Source organism: Piliocolobus tephrosceles, chromosome 3, assembly GCF_002776525.5.
Source record: "Piliocolobus tephrosceles isolate RC106 chromosome 3, ASM277652v3, whole genome shotgun sequence".
Taxonomy (NCBI): Eukaryota; Metazoa; Chordata; class Mammalia; order Primates; family Cercopithecidae; genus Piliocolobus; species Piliocolobus tephrosceles.
Genome location: NC_045436.1, coordinates 36,921,825 through 36,939,841, shown reverse-complemented (window position 1 = coordinate 36,939,841; position 18,017 = coordinate 36,921,825). Strand labels below are relative to the sequence as shown.

The 18,017-nt window shown below is 37.0% G+C and overlaps 1 protein-coding gene across 7 annotated transcripts in view; it reads left to right on the top strand.

Annotated features, from left to right (window-relative positions):
* The window catches only part of ARFIP1 (ADP ribosylation factor interacting protein 1), a 125,556-nt gene extending 108,243 nt beyond the window's left edge, over positions 1 to 17,313 (top strand). For all 7 annotated transcript variants that reach the window (XM_023227721.2, XM_023227706.2, XM_023227713.2 and 4 more), the window contains one exon: positions 15,433 to 17,313. In XM_023227721.2, the coding sequence (XP_023083489.2) occupies positions 15,433 to 15,588 (156 nt within the window). In that variant the 3' untranslated portion in view covers positions 15,589 to 17,313. The remainder of the gene's footprint in view (positions 1 to 15,432) is intronic.
* The last annotated feature ends 704 nt before the right edge of the window (positions 17,314 to 18,017 follow it).

Genomic DNA, 18,017 nt, shown 5'->3' with positions numbered 1-18,017 from the left:
GAACTACCTGGTTCTAAATTTTAAAATAAGCATTTATGGATTGATGTCTGTAAGCGTAACAAGCAACCAGGGAGTTCATAGTGCTGGAAACAGAAGAAACTGCCTTTCAACACGGTGCCAAATATTATTACCTACATTTGGATCCTGTGAGTCATTCTCTTATTCATGCAACTTTACTTCCAGATTTAATTTTGGCTGTGACTGGTGCTCTCAAGGGAAGGTACATGGTCAGTTAAGAGTGGTTGGGGAAGGCCTCCGTGAGGGAGTGATGCTGAACATTAATATCACTTGAGAAAGTAAGAAACTGAGAACCAGAGAGTGTTCCAGGAAGAAATACCAGCATGTGTAACTGCCTTATGGCAAGAAAGGGTGTGGTATGGTGAAAGAATGAATGTAACTGGAGCCAGTGTGACCAGAGCATAGAGAAACTGGAGAGGTAAGTGACGGCCAGACTATGTAGCCCTGATAGGCCATATTAGTGAAAAGTTTAATATCAGTGGGAAGCCCTTGAAATACTTCTTAGCAAATGATAGGTCTAAAATATGGAGGATAGATCTTAGTAGGGACTAAGAGTAAGTATAGTAGCTTAGACAGGAGATGGTAGGTAGTTGGATTACAGTAGTGATAGTGGAAATGGAGTGAACTGAAGGCTTCAGGGATATTTAAAAGGTAAAACAAATACATGTAAAACAGTAAGACAGACTGATGTATAATTAGCACCTTTGACATTTTATTCCTTTATTCAGCAAATATTGATGGAGTGCTCTTTTTATTTTTATTTATTTAGTTATTTGAGACAAGGTCTCACTGTGTTGCCCAGGCTAAAGTACAATGATACAATCATAGCTTAATGTAGTCTTGAACTCCTGGCCATAAATGATCCTCCTTCCTTAGCCTTCCAAGTAGCTGAGACTACTGGTACATGCTACTGCACTTGGCTTTTCTTTTTTTTTTTTTTTTTGAGATAGGGTCTTGTTCTGTCATCCAGGCTGGAGTACAGTGGTGTGATCATGGCTTACTGTAGCCTGTACCTCCCAGGCTCAAGCAGTCCTCCCACCTCAGGCTTTAGAGTAGATGGGATGACAGGCATGTGCCACAAGGCCTGGATAATTTTTTTTATTTTTTTGTGGAGACAGAGTTTCACTATGTTGCCCAGGCTGTTTTCAAACTCCTGGCCTCAAGCAGTCCTTCTGCCTCAGCCTCCCAAAGAGCTAGGATTATAGGCATGAGCTGCCATGCCAGGTCTTGTGGATTGCTTTTTATATGCCAGTCACTGAGTTAGGTGATAGAAGTATAATGGTCTTACACTCATAGAGCTTATAGTCAGGTAAGAGAAATAGGCATTAACCAAACAATTATGTAAATACAAGCTATGGTAAGTGTGATGAAGGGAAAATAGAAATGTCATGTGGGTATACAGAGAACTTGGCCAGGTGTGTGTGTTGTGGGGGAGGGGCTGGGGTATCATGGAAGGCTTCCCTGAGGCAGTGATATTGGGGCCAGGATACAAAGAGAGAGGGGTAAGGTAAAGGTATGTGATGGAGTGAGATTTTAAATAGAAGAAACAGCATATGTTGACAGTCAGTGAGGCCAGAGCATAATGGGGACAGGGAAGAAATAGCACTGGATGAAACTGGGTAGTTTAGGGCCTACACAAAGATGAAATGACATAGGTACAATGTTATTCATTGTAGCATCACTTGTTATTTCTAAAGATGAGAAAGAACTCAGTGGTTCAGCAGTAAAGGACTAAATTGAATAAACTGTTTTTTTTATACAGTGAAATATTTTACAGCTATTTAAAAAAATGAGAATGCTAATGATAGCTCCTCAGGACAGACAATTAAATGAAAAGAGCAAAATACAAAGTAGTGTTTATTGTACAGTATCTTTTGTGTAAGAAAAGAAAGAAGAATGTATAATCACATTTTCTTATATTTGCAGAAAGAAAAACTGGAAGTATTAATAAAATCAGTTACCTATAGAGGGAACAGGGTGAATGGAAACAGGAATGAAAATGAAACCTCATTGTATATTTTTTGTATCTTTCTAATTTTGAACCACAGATATGTCTTAACGTATTCAAAAAAATAATACTTTTAAAAAGATAGGAAAATAAGTTAGCTAGAAAATGTTTTTTAAATACTAGGCCTTATCTTTTTTCCAAATTGAGACTTAAAATAGACTTGTATTTCCCAAATATAGTCTTTAATTTTCCTCTCAGCTCAAAATTAGATGATTAATTCTGTGTTGGAGAGAATAGAAAAAGTTAACTTAGAATGTGAGTTCTGTTGCAACATCATTCTTAGATGACAGAGTAGAAATAGTGCGATATCGTACCTTTCATTTATAGAGGAAAATATTTTAAATATTGTAACATATGGTGCAACATTTGCTGCTGTTAGTGGTTTGTCTTTCTAAACCCACATGGAGGAGGAAAAATTTGCTTGTGGTTTGCATTGCCTCCTTTTTCTCTCTTTGGAAATGAGGCAAAAATTAACTATCTTTATATAAACCATGCAACCAAAAAGAATTGTGAGTTGTAGGTTGATTTTTAAACTAGACTCATCCAACCCATACCTGTTTGGAATAAATCAAGATAATGGTAATTGTTGAAGAGTGAGTAGGGATGAAAGCCTGAGTGGGTGCTAGGGAGAAGCACACCTAGCTAACCAATTCATATAGTTTTTTTTGTCAGTTGTGCTAAGATTCTGGCATGATAATTTTTGTAAGGGAGGGATATTTTGTATTCAGTATTGAAAAGCTTTCCAGGAAGGATAGCTTTATAATCATGAATTACTGTTCTTATAGACTTGGTTCTTTTTCGGCAATCATAAGGTAATTATGTATTTTCTAACCGTTTTTGGTCAGAAGCCATCAACTTACTATAGAGTAGGATTAGAGTTTTTTATTCTGCTGTATATGTTGGAGGTGAGGGAATTGTTCCTTTCACTTTGAATGAAAAGAATTCACTTTAAAAATTTACTTTTTAATCATTATTGCTGTGATGTGTCTGTTCTAATGGTTGATATACATGTGTGCTCTTCAGATCCACATTTCACTTATTTTGCCAGCCTTGGGTATTATCCAACTTGATTTGCCAGGTTTTATGATAAAGGTGAGTTTTTAAGTGATCAATGTGATACTTGAACAGATCACTAATAACTGCATTGGTTGTGCTGTTGATGATGGTACTGGGTCTTTATGGCTGTGACATTGCTATACTTTTTTAGTTCTTCGTAGTTATGGTTCCTTCAGTTTGCTTAAAAGTAAAACCTTTAATTAGTATTTCTGAGTAAAGTCTCAGAAGACACTAGCAGTGTTTAAGAATTTGACTTTGCAATGTTCTTTTTAACTTTTTCTTGAAATTCTCTCAGTAATGACTCAGCGTTTTCATGTTGACCATAATTTCTTTCCATGACTCACCTATACTTTGTTAAAATATTCATAACTTTTTCCCTCATTCCTCATAAACTTAATAACATCCTGATTTTCTATCCTTATTTCTTCCCTTAAATTTTCAAAGATGCTTTTTTAAAAATTGACCTTAAGTATTTTAAGGTGCTTGTTTTGTGCAATTATGCCTGATCCTAAAGAACCATATAAGGTATTATCACAAACTCCCTGTGGAGAGGCAACTTACAGTCTAATGGAGGAATTTAAATAAAATCAATTATATGTAAAACACTAACTTAAACATGAGAAAGAAATACAGAATTTGATGAAGAAAAATGTTAGTGTGGGCTCAAAGTACCTGGTAAGCTAGGCAGTTTGACTTGAGTAGGACCACACAAGAATGGGTAACGTGCATAGGCAGGAAGGGGGCAGAAAAAAATTCTTGGAGCAACCCTGGATCATATGTTTAAGTGATTTGTAAACTTCCGTTGAATCATCTGTTCCCTTCTTGAAGCACAGTGCCTAGGCCTTTCTCCAGTTAAAGCACATATCGTACTATGTTGTGATTGCCTGCTAGTCTTGAAGCACATACTATTACTACTTACAGGCTTTTTAAAAAGAAGAGTAATGCTTTATCATAACAAATTTTGATAAGGCTTTTCCTTTGGATGGGCCATTGGTTTGACTGGTTCCTATTGCCCAGTATCCAAAGGCTGGTGAGCACAGGGCCTGCTGATCCCTGCAGTGACTTGGCACCATTTTGTCACTTACCAGATAGCTCCAGCAGATCTAGATACCTGAGCTTTCTGTTTCTTATTATCTAAATATGGAATTCAGTGACTCCCTTCACCCCCTCCAACACCTGCCTATATATTTATCCCTTTTTTCTGGATTTCATAGGGATTTTGTGAATACCTCAAGGTACAGGGACTAATTCTGAACTTGAGATCAGGAATGGAGTAAAGTTCTGAGAGAAGTTATAGGATGGGTAAAAAAAGAAAACATTGGTGGGATCCCCTCCTCTTTCTATTCCCTATGGCCTCCCATGCTATTCCTAGGATCTCACTACCCCTAATTCTGTAACTATGGACTTCTGTGTGGTTTTGTAAAGAGGATTCAGTGCTGTCAAGCCCATGATTGTCAAACTTCTCTGTTAGGTTAATAACAGTCTCCCAACTTTTTTGAAATAACTTTATATCTCTCACCTTGTTAATGGAATGAAATACCCAATTCCTTACCTATTCTTTTGTACCTAAATTGATTTTGGACTCAGAGATGAGATGGTAATTTATGATACTTTATGTTTTCTCTGCCAACTTGAAAGTGTGTTCATCCCTCCCTCCTCCCCATAGTGCCTAGGCCTTTCTCCAGTTAAAGCACATACCGTAGGATGTTGTGATTGCCTGCTAGTCTGTTTTTGCCGCTAGAGGTGCTCCATGGATGCATCTATAGAGCACAGCCTTCCTACATTTGAGTATTGAGTTAATCGATGGACACTAATCTTTGAGTACTATAATCTGTAAATGGAGATTATATAAGGATTTATATATAATACCTATACCTGTATAATATGTGATCTAGATGACTATATACCAGTGCACAGATGATAATGCTGGGGTTCAGAGAGGTTAAGTAGTTTGTTGAAAGTCTCACAGCCAGACCAGGATTCAAATCTAGATCTCTCTGACTCCACAGCCCGCTTTTAGTTAAGTATAATACAATGCTGTAATGCTGCCCAAGGTGAAATTGTTAAGATAGCAGAGAGAGAAGATGGAAAGATAACCTTGGAAAACAGAAGCTGTATTGATCACGTCTAAACTTGGAGCTCTTGGAAGGAAGGAAAGGAAGGAGAAAAGGAGAGAGGGAGAAGGGAGGGAGGGATTGAAGGGCGGGAACTAACCCTGTAAAATTATAGAACAAAAAAGGCAATAGACTTTTTTTGCTAAAGGTGAGAAAATCTCCGCACTCAGAATGTTAACGTATCTAATTCTTGGATAAAGAATTATAAGACGTCACCACTGTTCTGTGACCTGCTGTTACTGGAGTCTATAGGTCATGTTTCATCAGTTATCTTCAGAACTCTGCCTTTGTTTTTCCTTCTGTAAGGACTTTTTTTTAACCCTCTGCTTGTCAGTGATTTGCTGAAACCTATCCCAATGCATCAGAAAAATGTACAAATCTATTTTTCTACCCCACTTGTAGTTCATATTTGTCTTTCCTTCTCTCACTCCATTCCCAATGCCCACAACCATATTTTTTATAGTGTTTCTCTTTCTCAACCAGTAGTTGCTTTAACATGACAGGCATTTCCAAAGCCATTGCAAACTAATAAAATTATGCCCCACAAACCTAATAAAAGGCCAAGGCAGGTATATTTTCTTGCCTGATATTCTTCTGATCTCTTTCTGGGAAAAGTTCAGTGATAGGCAGGAAAGCATAGAATGGTATGTTTTTTAATAGGAGTAAAGAAAGGAGTTGATACCCTACATATTAGCGGTTGGGGACCTCTTACTAAAAAATGATTTGTTTCACCTTTTTCTCACATACCTTTTTCCTACCACCAGCAACTATCCCAATATTTTCGTACATTTAATATAAACCCCTATTTCATAGAATTATTGGGAAAGCCAGTAACTGCTTTGAAGAACGTAACAATCATAAATACTAGGTTGGTGCAAAAGTAATTGCAGTTTTTGCCATTACTTTTGCACCAACCTAGTATTTATGATTGTCAATGGCAAAAACCGCAATTACTTTTGCACCAACCTAAATATATGAAGACTAATAACTTATTTTAACAGGAAATTGCTTTTTTTAAACAAATTTAGTGCCTCTGAATAAGAAAGTCATATGAGCTAAATTTTATTTGGAAAAAGTTCGTTTGGTAGAAATAAACTGCCTTTTATATGATTTTGATGTTGAAAAGGTAATGATATCACTAGTTTTTTCAGTCAGTAAGTTTGTAAATGTTATTTATATTCTATTGATACATGCTGTGTAGGCAAGAGAAGGTATTCAGTGTAGTCCACTTGGCATCATCTGTGAGTTCTGCTCTTAAATTTCAGTTACCTAGTTTCTGTTTAAAACTCCAGCTTGTTTTTCTGCCTTAGTAGTCAGTGTTAGAGTTTGTTTTGCCCTTTAACAATTAAAGTATTGTATGATATGTTTAGGTCACTGAACAGATGTTGCCAGAGTGGTTTTGCTCTTTGTTTGGCAGATCTTTATGAAAGTTCTTCATAAGTGAGTTTGCAATGATTTAGTATATTTCTAAATTGCTGTGATTGTTTCTGATGTTAGGTTTTCAAAATTTGACAATTTTGCCGCCATTCCATTATAATTGTTACCTCTAACTTTTTTTGCTCCTGTTTTAAATCTCTGCCTTTTTGTTGTATTAATATTTTATATTTTAAATCATTTCTAACTTAGGACATAAATAGTTCAATAAAGACTTTTTCCTATTCTGTAAATATGGGAAGATTATATAAAAGTTTAATGTTTTATTAATCTTCATAGTTTTAGCAAGAATTAAGTTTTATTTCTTTCGTCTGCTCCAATCCTGTGTTAGGTCCTTGTCCCAAGGATGTTTTAATACAACTTCAGGGCCAGAGACAAAATTGGGAACAAGTTTAAAGTGCTGTGTATCTTTTCTACACTACCACTTTTCCTTTAAGTGCTCTGCTGCCCTTTCTTGTCTGTTTCAAATTTTGTTTAAAAGGTTTCTAAAATGTTTATTGCCCATGAATAGAAGCAGATTAAAATAGATGAAAGGACGTAGATCACTCTTGGAATAAGACATTCCTGTGTTCCCCAGATCTCAGTCCATCTATCACCTGTCTAACCTTAGGCAAATTACTTAACTTTCTGAGTTTTCTTTATTTTTTGTTTTTCAACTGTATCAAGGACTGAAGACTGTACAAGGCCAGATGTAGTGGCTCACACCTGTAATCCTAGTGCTTAGGTAGTCCAGGGTGGGAGGATCACCTGCAGCCAAGAGTTTGAGACCAGCCTAAGCGACATAGCGAGACCCTGTCTCTATAGAAAATAAAAAAGTTAGCCAGGCACGGTGATGCGCGCCATTATTCCTAGTTATTCAGGAGGCTGAGGTAGGAGGATCACTTGAACCAAGGGGATCAAGGCTGCAGTGAGCTATCACTGTATTGCTGCACTCTAGCTTGGGCAACAGAGTGAAACCCCGTCTCTGTGTGCGCGGGGGCGGGGGGAGGCTAAACAGAATAGATGTAAGGGTAATGCATTATGTGTCATATAGAAGGTGTTTCCAAAAGTTAGTGCTCCCCCACCATAGCAAAGCATAGTCTACCAAAAATACCTGCTCTTTCTTTCATTCTGTGCTCCTCAGTTCCTGTGGGCTGATAGCTTAAATATAGAAGTAAATTGAAAAAAGGTAAAGACCCTGAAATATGTCCTGGAACATTTTGGCTTTTTGTCCTTTCTCCTAAAAGTGGGATTTGAACTTCCTATCACCTCACTTTCTTTGTCTGTCTCTGAAAGCCAGCTGTATTTGAGAAACCAGAGTCTTTCCCAGGTTGACCTTTACAAGGTCAAATTGCCTGGTAAAGTGAACCTGATAAACCAAGTAAAGGAAATAAACTGAAATAATAATTTTATGTTCTACTGAAACTGCTTGTATAGTAACAGCACGATTCTCAAAATTGCAAGAACTTCTTATTTTAAAAGTTGTATTGTGATTGCTTTTCTAATACTACTTAATTATTCCCTTTTTAATTGGTAATTATTTCAATGTATTTAATAACCAAAATGTTCTGAGGATTCTCTGTAGCATATCAGGCAGAATGGCATTGAGGACATTATACAAATGCATATCATAGTGCAAATTAGTTAATAAAAAAATAGGCAGAAAATATTCTAAGTTTTTAATTCATTTAGTTGAAAAAGAGTATTCATCTTGAAAATTGTTCATTATGTTTTGATTGGATGAGTCAACACACTATTCTTAGGGAAATTTGTATCTGATTTAGAAGATACACTACCAAAATTAAGCTTGTACTAGATTACAGTAATCAATACTAATAGAAAAATGAGGTAAATTGTCTGTTTTGTTATAAGCCAGAGTGAGAACAATTAGCTTTTTAGAAAAAAAAAAAAAATAGCTTCTTATATTTAAGGATGAAATTTTATACTTCATTTCCATTTGGAGTTTTTTTTCTTTTGTTTTTACATTATAATTACAAAGCTGTGAATCCTCGAAGGTCCCTCTATACCAGGAAACTGATCTGATGCGTATGTAGACTTTAAAAGGCTTGACACATCAGTCTTCTAACAATTACTGGGAGAATGTTTCTTGTGGATATGGATATTGTATCATTTTGTTGTGAAAACTAGAATTCAATCCTGCAAAGCACCATCTTTGATTTCCCATGGATTAAGTTGCATTGTGGGGTGGAGGACCATTTTAAATACAACGAATATACTGAGCCTGAGCCTCTGTTCGTGGGCTGCCGAGTCTTCCTCAGCTACAGAAAGAGCTGTCTCTCTGTGTTTAGTCAGCTACTCGGGAGTGGGTAAACAAACTGACTTATATTGACATTTGCAGGGCTAGTTAAAAATTTTTGGATGCCCTTCCCACTTTCTTTCTGACTGTCTTAACTTTCCAGACCATTAACAGCAGCTCCCTGCAAGGCCAGTACATGAATTAAATCGCATACTCTGCTTTTATTCTCTCCTCTAATTCTAAAAGATTGGAAGTTAAAAATCTTTTTTTTAAAGTTATTTTTATTTTAAGTTCATGGGTACACGTGCAGGATGTGCAGGTCTGTTACATAGGTAAACGTGTGCCATGATGGTTTGCTGCACCTATCAACACATCACCTACATTTTTTTTTTTTTTTCTTTTGACACGGAGTCTCGCTCTGTCGCCAGGTTGGAGTGCAGTGGCGCGATCTCGGCTCACTACAACAACCTTTGCCTCTGTGGTTCAAGCAACTCTCCTGCCTCAGCCTCCCGAGTAGCTGGGACTACAGGAGCGTGCCACCACACCCAGCTCATTTTTTGTATTTTTAGTTGAGACAGGTTTCACCATGTTGGCCACGATGGTCTCGAACTCCTGACCTCATGATCTGCCCGCCTCAACCTCCCAAAGTGCTGGGATTACAGGTGTGAGCCACTGCGCCTGGCCCCATCACCTAAATATTAAGTCCCAAATGCATTAGCTGTTTATCTTGATGCTCTCCCTCCTCCGGCAACCCCCTGATGGGCCCCAGTGTGTGTTGTTCTCCTCCCTGCGTCCATGTGTTCTCATTGTTCAGCTCCCACTTATAAGTGAGAACATGAGGTATTTGGTTTTTTGTTCCTGTGTTAGTTTGCTGAGGATCATGGCTTCCAGCTACCTCCATGTCCCTCTAAAGGACATGATCTTGTTCCTTTTTATGACTGTATATTGTATATGTACATTATCTGGTCTATCATTGATGGGCATTTGGGTTGATTCCATGTCTTCGCCATTGTGTATAGTGCTGCAGTAAACATATGTGTGCATGTATGTTTATAATAAAATGATTTATATTTTGGGGGGCATATACCCAGTAATGGGATTGCTGGGTCAAATGGTATTTCTGGGTTCTAGATCCTTGAGGAATCACCACACTGTCTTCCACAATGGTTGAACTAATTTACATTCCCACCAACAGTGTAAAAGTGTTTCTGTTTCTCCACAGCCTTCCCAGCATCTGTTGTTTCTTGACTTTTTAATAATCACCATTCTGACTGGCATGAAATGGTTGATGAACATTTGGGTTGTTTCAGTTTTAAGCTATTACAAGTACAGGTATTATGAACTTTCATGTAGAAGTCTTTGCTTTCATTCCTCTTAGGCAAATACCTAGGAGTGGAATAATTGTGTTACACAGTAGGTACATGTAAGTTTTTAAGAAACTGACAAACTTTTCTAAGATGCTTATACCATTCTGCATTCCCAGCAACTGTGTATGATAGTTTCAGTTGCTCAGCATCCTGGTCAATAAGAACTGTGGTCCAGGTTTTTAAATTTTAGCCATTCTAGTGGATGTATAGTAGCATCTCATTGTGGCTTTCATTTGGATTTTCCTAATAACTAAAGATGTTGAGCATCTTTTTATGTGCTTATTTGCCATCTGTGTTTTCCTTGATGAAATGTCTGTTCAAATTTTTTACCTGCTTTTTGGTTAGGTTGTTCTTATTGAATTGTAAGAATTCTTTTTTTTTTTTTTTTTTTTTGAGATGGAGTTTCACTCTGTTGCCCAGGCTGGAGTGCAGTGGTGCAATATGGGCTCACCACAGTCTCCGCCTTCCAGTTTCAAACGATTCCCCTGCCTCAGCCTCCCGAGTAGCTGGGATTACAGGTTCCCGCTACCACGCCCGGCTAATTTTTATATTTTTAGTAGAGACAGGATTTCATTATGTTGACCAGGCTGGTCTCAAACTCCCGACCACAGGTGACCCTCCCACCTCGGCCTCCCAAAGTTCTGGGATTACAGGCATGGGCCACCGTGCCCGGCCAAGAATTCTTTATGTATTCTAGAATCAAGTTCTTTGATACCTGTTTTGCAAATATTTTCTCCAAATATATGGCTTACTTTTTCATTTTTGTAAGTGTCTTTTGAAGAGAGAAATATTTTTGAAGTCCAATTTATTGATGTTTTTCATTTGTAATTTATGCTTTGTGTATATTGTTTAAAACTCTTTGCCAAACCAAAGATCATTAAGATTTTCTCTTATTTTTTTTTCTATAAGTTTTTGTAGCTTTAGCCCTGACACTTGAGCCCATGATCCATTTCAAGTTAAATGTTGTATGTATTTTGAGATACAAGGGTCAAGGTTCTTTTTTCATGACTTAATCCTTGAATCACTTCTCTGTCCACTCTCTTATGAGCTTATCTAGTCATGTGGCTTTAAATATCATCTGTATATTAATGACTCCCAAATTTACAACTCTAGCCCAAACTGCTATTTTAAGAGATATCTCAAACATGTCCAAAAACTAAGCTGTTAATACCCACCTTTTCTCCTCTTCCATGCCTACCCCCTCACAGTCTTTGCCATTTCGGTAAATGCAACTTCATTCTTTCAGTTGCTTGGGGCAAAACTCTGGCACATCTTTGAGTGTTCTCTTTCTCTGTCACCTCCCATCTTGATCTGTTGTCAGATTCCATTGGCTTCATCTTCACATTATATGCAGAATCCCACCTCTTCTCATGATCTCCTCTTTTACCACTGTAGTCCAAGCCACCATTATCTCAGCCAGGTTATTGCTGTAATATTCTAATAGGTCTCTCTACTTCTACCTTTGCATGTTTATTAAATTAAATGTTGTCATTTTTCTGCTTAGAACCTACCAGTAGCTTTTCATCTCATTCAGACAAGGAACCAGATCTTTATAATGATATCTAAGGGCCTGCACCATCTAGCCACCCATTATCTATCTTACCACATCTACTAGGCCCTTATTCACTCTGCTGCAGTCATACAGGCCTTGGTGCTTCTCAAACATACCAAGCACACTGTCTACCTCAGGCCCTTTGAGCTTGCTATTTCCTCTGTCTGGAATGTTTTTCTTCCAGATAACTTAAAGTTTATTCTCTCACTTCCTTAAATCTGTATTCACCTGTTTCCTCAATGAGCCCTTCCTATTTAATTGCAACTCTCACCCATACATACATCTCACATTCCACATTGCTGCTTTATTTTTCTCTGTAACATGTATCACTGTCTAACATACTATATGTGTTAGATGGTTCTCTTTCTTCCCTCAATAGAACATAAACTTCTTTTGAGAAGAGATGTTTGCCTTTTTTGTTGATTGCTTGCATTCCCAACCCCTAGAGTAGTGCCTGACACATAACAATATGACCCTCTGTAGTATCTGTTATATGAATGGAGGTAAGCAAATTTTAGGTAGTTTTTTCCCTCTGAATATAAAATGGGGTGTCTGTAGTTCATTAGAACATTGTGAACAGTGCAAGTCTTCACAAAGTTGATATAGACAGACTTTAGCTCTCATAATCTTTTTCCCTTTTTTTTTTTTTTTTTTTTTGAGACGGAGTCTCACTCTGTCGCTCGCGCTGGAGTGCAGTGGCGGGATCTCAGCTCACTGCAAGCTCCGCCTCCCGGGTTTACGCCATTCTCCTGCCTCAGCCTCCCGAGTAGCTGGGACTACAGGCGCCCGCCGCCTCGCCTGGCTAGTTTTTTTTTTTTTTTTTTTTTTGTATTTTTTAGTAGAGACGGGGTTTCACCGTGTTAGCCAGGATGGTCTTGATCTCCTGACCTCGTGATCCGCCCGTCTCGGCCTCCCAAAGTGCTAGGATTACAGGCTTGAGCCACCGCGCCCGGCCCTTTTTCCCTTTTTTAATAAACAAAAGAATGTTTAACATACAGACAAAATATAAAAGAGTAACAAAAATAACAAAAAAAGCAGCCATGTTCCCACCACCCAAGTTAAGAAACAAATATTAATACTTTTGAAGCATCCTTTGTGCTTTACTCTTACTTCATCCTCTCTACTCTCCTCCCTCTGTAAACCTATTCTGAATTTGTTTATTGTTCCTATTGGTTTTCTTGTAGTTTTGCCACATATGGATATATCATTCACATATGAATATATCATTCAGTTATGTATGTTTTTGAACTCTCTGTAAGTGGAATCCTACCACAGGCATTCTCCAAGTTGTTTTGCTTAACCTGATACTCCAGAGTTTCATCCATAATGATGCATGCAGCTACAGTTCATTTATGTTTACTCCTATATCGTATCCCCATTGCGCTGAGAGACCACTCTATCTGCTTTCCTGTATATACAGCTTTGTGGTGGTTTTCTTGCTTTTTTAATGCTAAAAACAGTGCTGCCATGAACATAATTGTACATGTTTCATGAAACACACATGAAAGTTTTTCTACGGCAGATTCTTAGGGGTAAAATTACTGTTCCGTAGGGCATTTGTATCTTTCATTTTACTAGTTCCTGCCAGATTGTTTTCAAAAACATTTGTACATATTTATATACCTGTCAATAGTATATAGTTGTTATAATATTTAGTTTTCCTAATGTGGAGGGTATAAAGTGGTGTCCCATGTTAGTTTTAATTTGCATTTTCCTATTTCCTAATGAGGCTGGATATCTTCTCAGATGTAATTGGCCATTCCTGTTTCCTCCTCTGTGAAATGTTTATCTGTATTATTTGCTCTTTTTTAATTGGGCTGTTTTTGGTTTTTGGGAGTTCTTCATATATTCCAGGTACATATTCTTTGCCAGTTATATATAAAGCAGATACCTTTTCCCAGTATGTAGCTTATCTTTTCACTATCTTTTGATGAATAGAAATTCTAAATTTTAGGCCAGGCGCAGTCTCTCACGCCTGTAATCCCAGTACTTTGGGAGGCCGAGGCACGCAGATCACGAGGTCGAGATCGAGACCATCTTGGCCAACATGATGAAACTCCGTCTCTACTAAAATACAAAAAAATTAGCCAAGCATGGTGGTGCGTGCCTGTAATCCCAGCTACTTGGGAGGTGGAGGCAGGAGAATCGCTTGAACCTGGGAGGCGGAGGTTGCAGTGAGCTGAGATGGTGCCACTGCACTTCAGCCTGGCAACAGAAGCGAGACTCCATCTCAAAAAGAAAAAAGAAAGAAACTCTAAATTTTAATGTAGTTTAATTATCAATATTTTTCTTTGTAATTTATGGGTTTTTTAAGCCTAACTTAAGAAATTATTTCATATATAACATCATACAGTGATTTTTCTACCCTCTGTCAAGGCAGATTGCCCTTGAAGCATTCCTTAGACCTGTCCCTGACAACCTGTTCTGCAGAAGAGATCTGAAACTCAGTCACAATGGCAGAGGTGACTGAGACCAGCTCAGTTTTGGAAATCATTTTCAGAAATGGCTAGAGAGAATGTGGTGTGTGTGTGTGTGTGTCTAATATAGTGAAACAGAAATTTTCTATCCTGTTTTTTTGTTTAGCATCATGTTTCAAATATTTTTACATCATTAAAATTATTAAAGTTCAATTTTAATGAATATCGTATTGGATGGGAATCTGAATTTTTATTGAACATTTTGCAGTTGTAAATAAGACCTCAGATGGCCAGGCTTGGTGGCTTACGCCTGTAATCCCAGCACTTTGGGAAGCTGAGGCAGGCAGATCACCTGAGGTCAGGAGTTTGAGACCAGCCTGGCCAACATGGTGAAACCCTGTCTCTAACAAAAATACAAAAATTGGGTGGGCATGTTGGTAATCCCAGCTACTTGGGAGGCCGAGACATGAGAATCGCTTGAATCCTGGAGGCAGAGGTTACAGTGAGCCAAGATTGTGCCACTGCATAACAGCCTGGGTGACAGAGCAAGACTGTGTCTCAAAAAACAAAACAAAACAAAAACAACCTCAGGAGGCAATTTATAAATCTTTTTGATGCATTATTTATTTCTTTAAGAAAGACTTATAGAGGTAGTATGACTTGGTTAAATATAGTCTTGATATCAGCACAAGTAATAAGCAGTTGAAAATAATTGAGAGTCATATGAGCTTTAAGTAAATTGATTTTCTGGGCAACACTTGCTACTTGCTTGATTCTTTACAAAGAAAGTCAATATTTAAAAGTATCTAGCCTACTTGGCTTACATAAAGCTTAGATTTAATGATGTCCATATTTACTATTCATACATTGGGTAACTTTTATATAATTACCCTTTTTGATATCTCACATGATTTTGGATATACTTAGTTTGAGGAGGATTTAATGATATTTTTAATTAATCCTCTCAATAATGTTTAAAAATGGTTAACAGGGTATATATTTTGGCATCTTAAAACTGACCTGTTCTCTTTAGGGTAATTAAAAAGTCATCAAAGGCTCAGTGACCCTGCAAGGCAGTGTACATTTGGTATGTGTGAAATACTTAGTCATTATTAAGCCAACTGTTCTTCAAGAGAGATACACTATTTAATTAAGGAATGTAATAAATCACCCTCCATTTTATTGTTATTGGTGTTAATGCTTGGTCTTGTAACTCTGCCCTGTCCACAGGTTAAAGTATTGCACAATCAACTGGTCCTTTTCCACAATGCCATTGCCGCTTACTTTGCTGGGAATCAGAAGCAGCTTGAACAGACACTTAAACAGTTCCATATCAAATTGAAAACCCCTGGAGTGGATGCCCCATCTTGGCTTGAAGAACAGTGAAATCACAGCGGAAAATAAAAAGAAAGTCATGTTGTTATATTTCTAAACAAACCTAACAAGAATTAAGCAGAGTTGGGGGAAGTGGAAGGGGTGACAAGCATTGTAGTGATTCTTGCACAAACAGCTTTAATTTTTCCCTTTTTCATACTTTAACAATTGAACTGTTAAATTTGATGGGAAGGTGGGTGGTTTTAATGTAAACATAGTTTCTATAATCTGAACACAATAATTTTCCTTTTTGAGAAATCCTTTTGTATTGTGAGGGTTGATGGCTATTTCTGTAGTTTGAAAACATCTACTATAGATTTGCACTGACGAGATAAAAATTCAAGGTTTTTGGTCCTGGAAATGAGGGCCAATTGTAACTTTTCCAAAGGGAGGTTTACATGATTTGTATCAACATCAGATATTTTATATATGAATATAGTAAACATCTTTAAGAGATTCCTTTTCATGTATTAAAGAAAAAAGAAACTATTTTGCAGAGTAAAGTTATATGGTGTTCCCGCAGCGTCCACACAGAGGCAGCAGCTCTAATGAATGGTTAGCTCGTGGAGTTGTGGCAAATACCTTTTTAAAAATGAATCTGTACCATTGTAATTTTGTTTAGACTTTTTTTAAAGACACAGAAATCACATTGTCATTTCTGTGAGGCTTTTAAGCTTATGAATTTGCTTCACCCAAAGTCATTGGACAGTTACGTTTGCAATTTCTTTTGGTTCATAACAAAACCTGCTTAAGAGAATTGTTTTTTTGACAGGTGGACATGGGAATGGAAATTCTTGATGGTTTCTAGAGTAGAAATCTGTTCTTAGAAAACTAGTTTTTGGGTCAGTTCCATTTTGATAGAAGTGAATACATAGACAGCTTTTATTGACTTCCATATGTAACAATACCGTTTAAGCCTTAAATCACAGATATGTGCCTTCTCAGATACAGTAATTCTTGTTCAACCAATGTACAAAATCCATAAAGAAACCCAATGTACAAAATCCATAAAGAAATAGACACAATGTTTGATGTGTCTATTCCTTCCATGGAAAGGAGCACTACATATAAATGTTGGGTTTCTTTGTACTTGTTAAGCCACATTTGAGGTTTATGGTAAAAATCATCTTTTGAGTTTGCTCTTTGGTTTATCTTCATTCCTTTTGAGGAATGGGAAAACAGAAGGATTCTTTGATTTGGGTAATGAAGAGGTAATGTGGGACAGTGCGGTGGTACCAGGAAGAAAGAGGATTGGAAAGGCCAGTACTGTTTTAGTTGCTCGGCACTACTGGTTTTGTGTTCATGTGGTTGCCCTGTCCACTACATGGTTCTGTCAGTAGTGTAATCCATTTTCAATGTAAAGCTCTTTCAGTTTTTGTCATAGACATAAATTAATATTTTTAGAGGCATCCCTCGCCTGTTCATTTCTTCTGTGTTGAAATGAAGTACCTAAAATTACTGTTATACATGAACTTTGTGGACTGTAAGATTTGTTATATATGTTCAAATGCCTTTTAGCTGGCTTTTTAATTAATATGCCTGTGTTGAGCGCTTAATACAGTGTAATGTGATTGTAAATCATAAACCTATTTTAAATCATTCCTTCCTGTATATTTGTACTCAGAGAGCCTTATTTTATTCTTCCAGCAGAATTACTACTTGTGATAGTTCATTTACATTCCCCAGAATGTGCCTCTGGTGTGAATTTTGTATTCTTATTAAAAGTGTTTGCTGCAATAAATTGTTTCTCTGGACCTTCATAGTCTAAGAAGTAACTATTTGGAAATTCTGAAGACACATGATTTGTCTTTTCTGAACCTTAAAAAAATGGTGCTTCTGTCACTTATAATTGTTTTATCTCAGTAAGCTATTTTTTTTTCAATGTGAATCTCTTTTGAGAGCTGAACATGTCCATTCTTAACCACATTTCAATAACAGTTATTGTAGCTAAGGAGTTAAATAGTTTCATGGATTGATTCTTTTCAGAATAAATTTAAAATACCCATGATTCTGATAGTGGGCACATGAGCAAAAGAAAAAAGTAAATCAATATATTTAGCCAATGGCACATTTACTTTGTTAGGAATGTAATTTATGTTCATTATAGAAAAGAATTAGAAGAAAATTTCAAGTAATAGAAGATAACTACCTTCCCAAGTGAATAAATACTGCATGGAACCACCCAACACCTCTGAAGTTGGATATTTTAGTTTTGGATTTTAATATTATAAGCTCTATTTTGAATATCCTTTAATACAGCATACATTTACATCTTTGTACTTTTACCTACTTAGTCCCTTAGGTTATATTCCTAGAAGTGAAAATGGGCCCTTAAAAGTATATACACACTTTTAAAACTTTGTAATGTATTGCCTGTTTGCTTTCAAGAAAGACTGCCAATTTACACCTGTAACAGCATACACATGTACCTGTTTAGTATA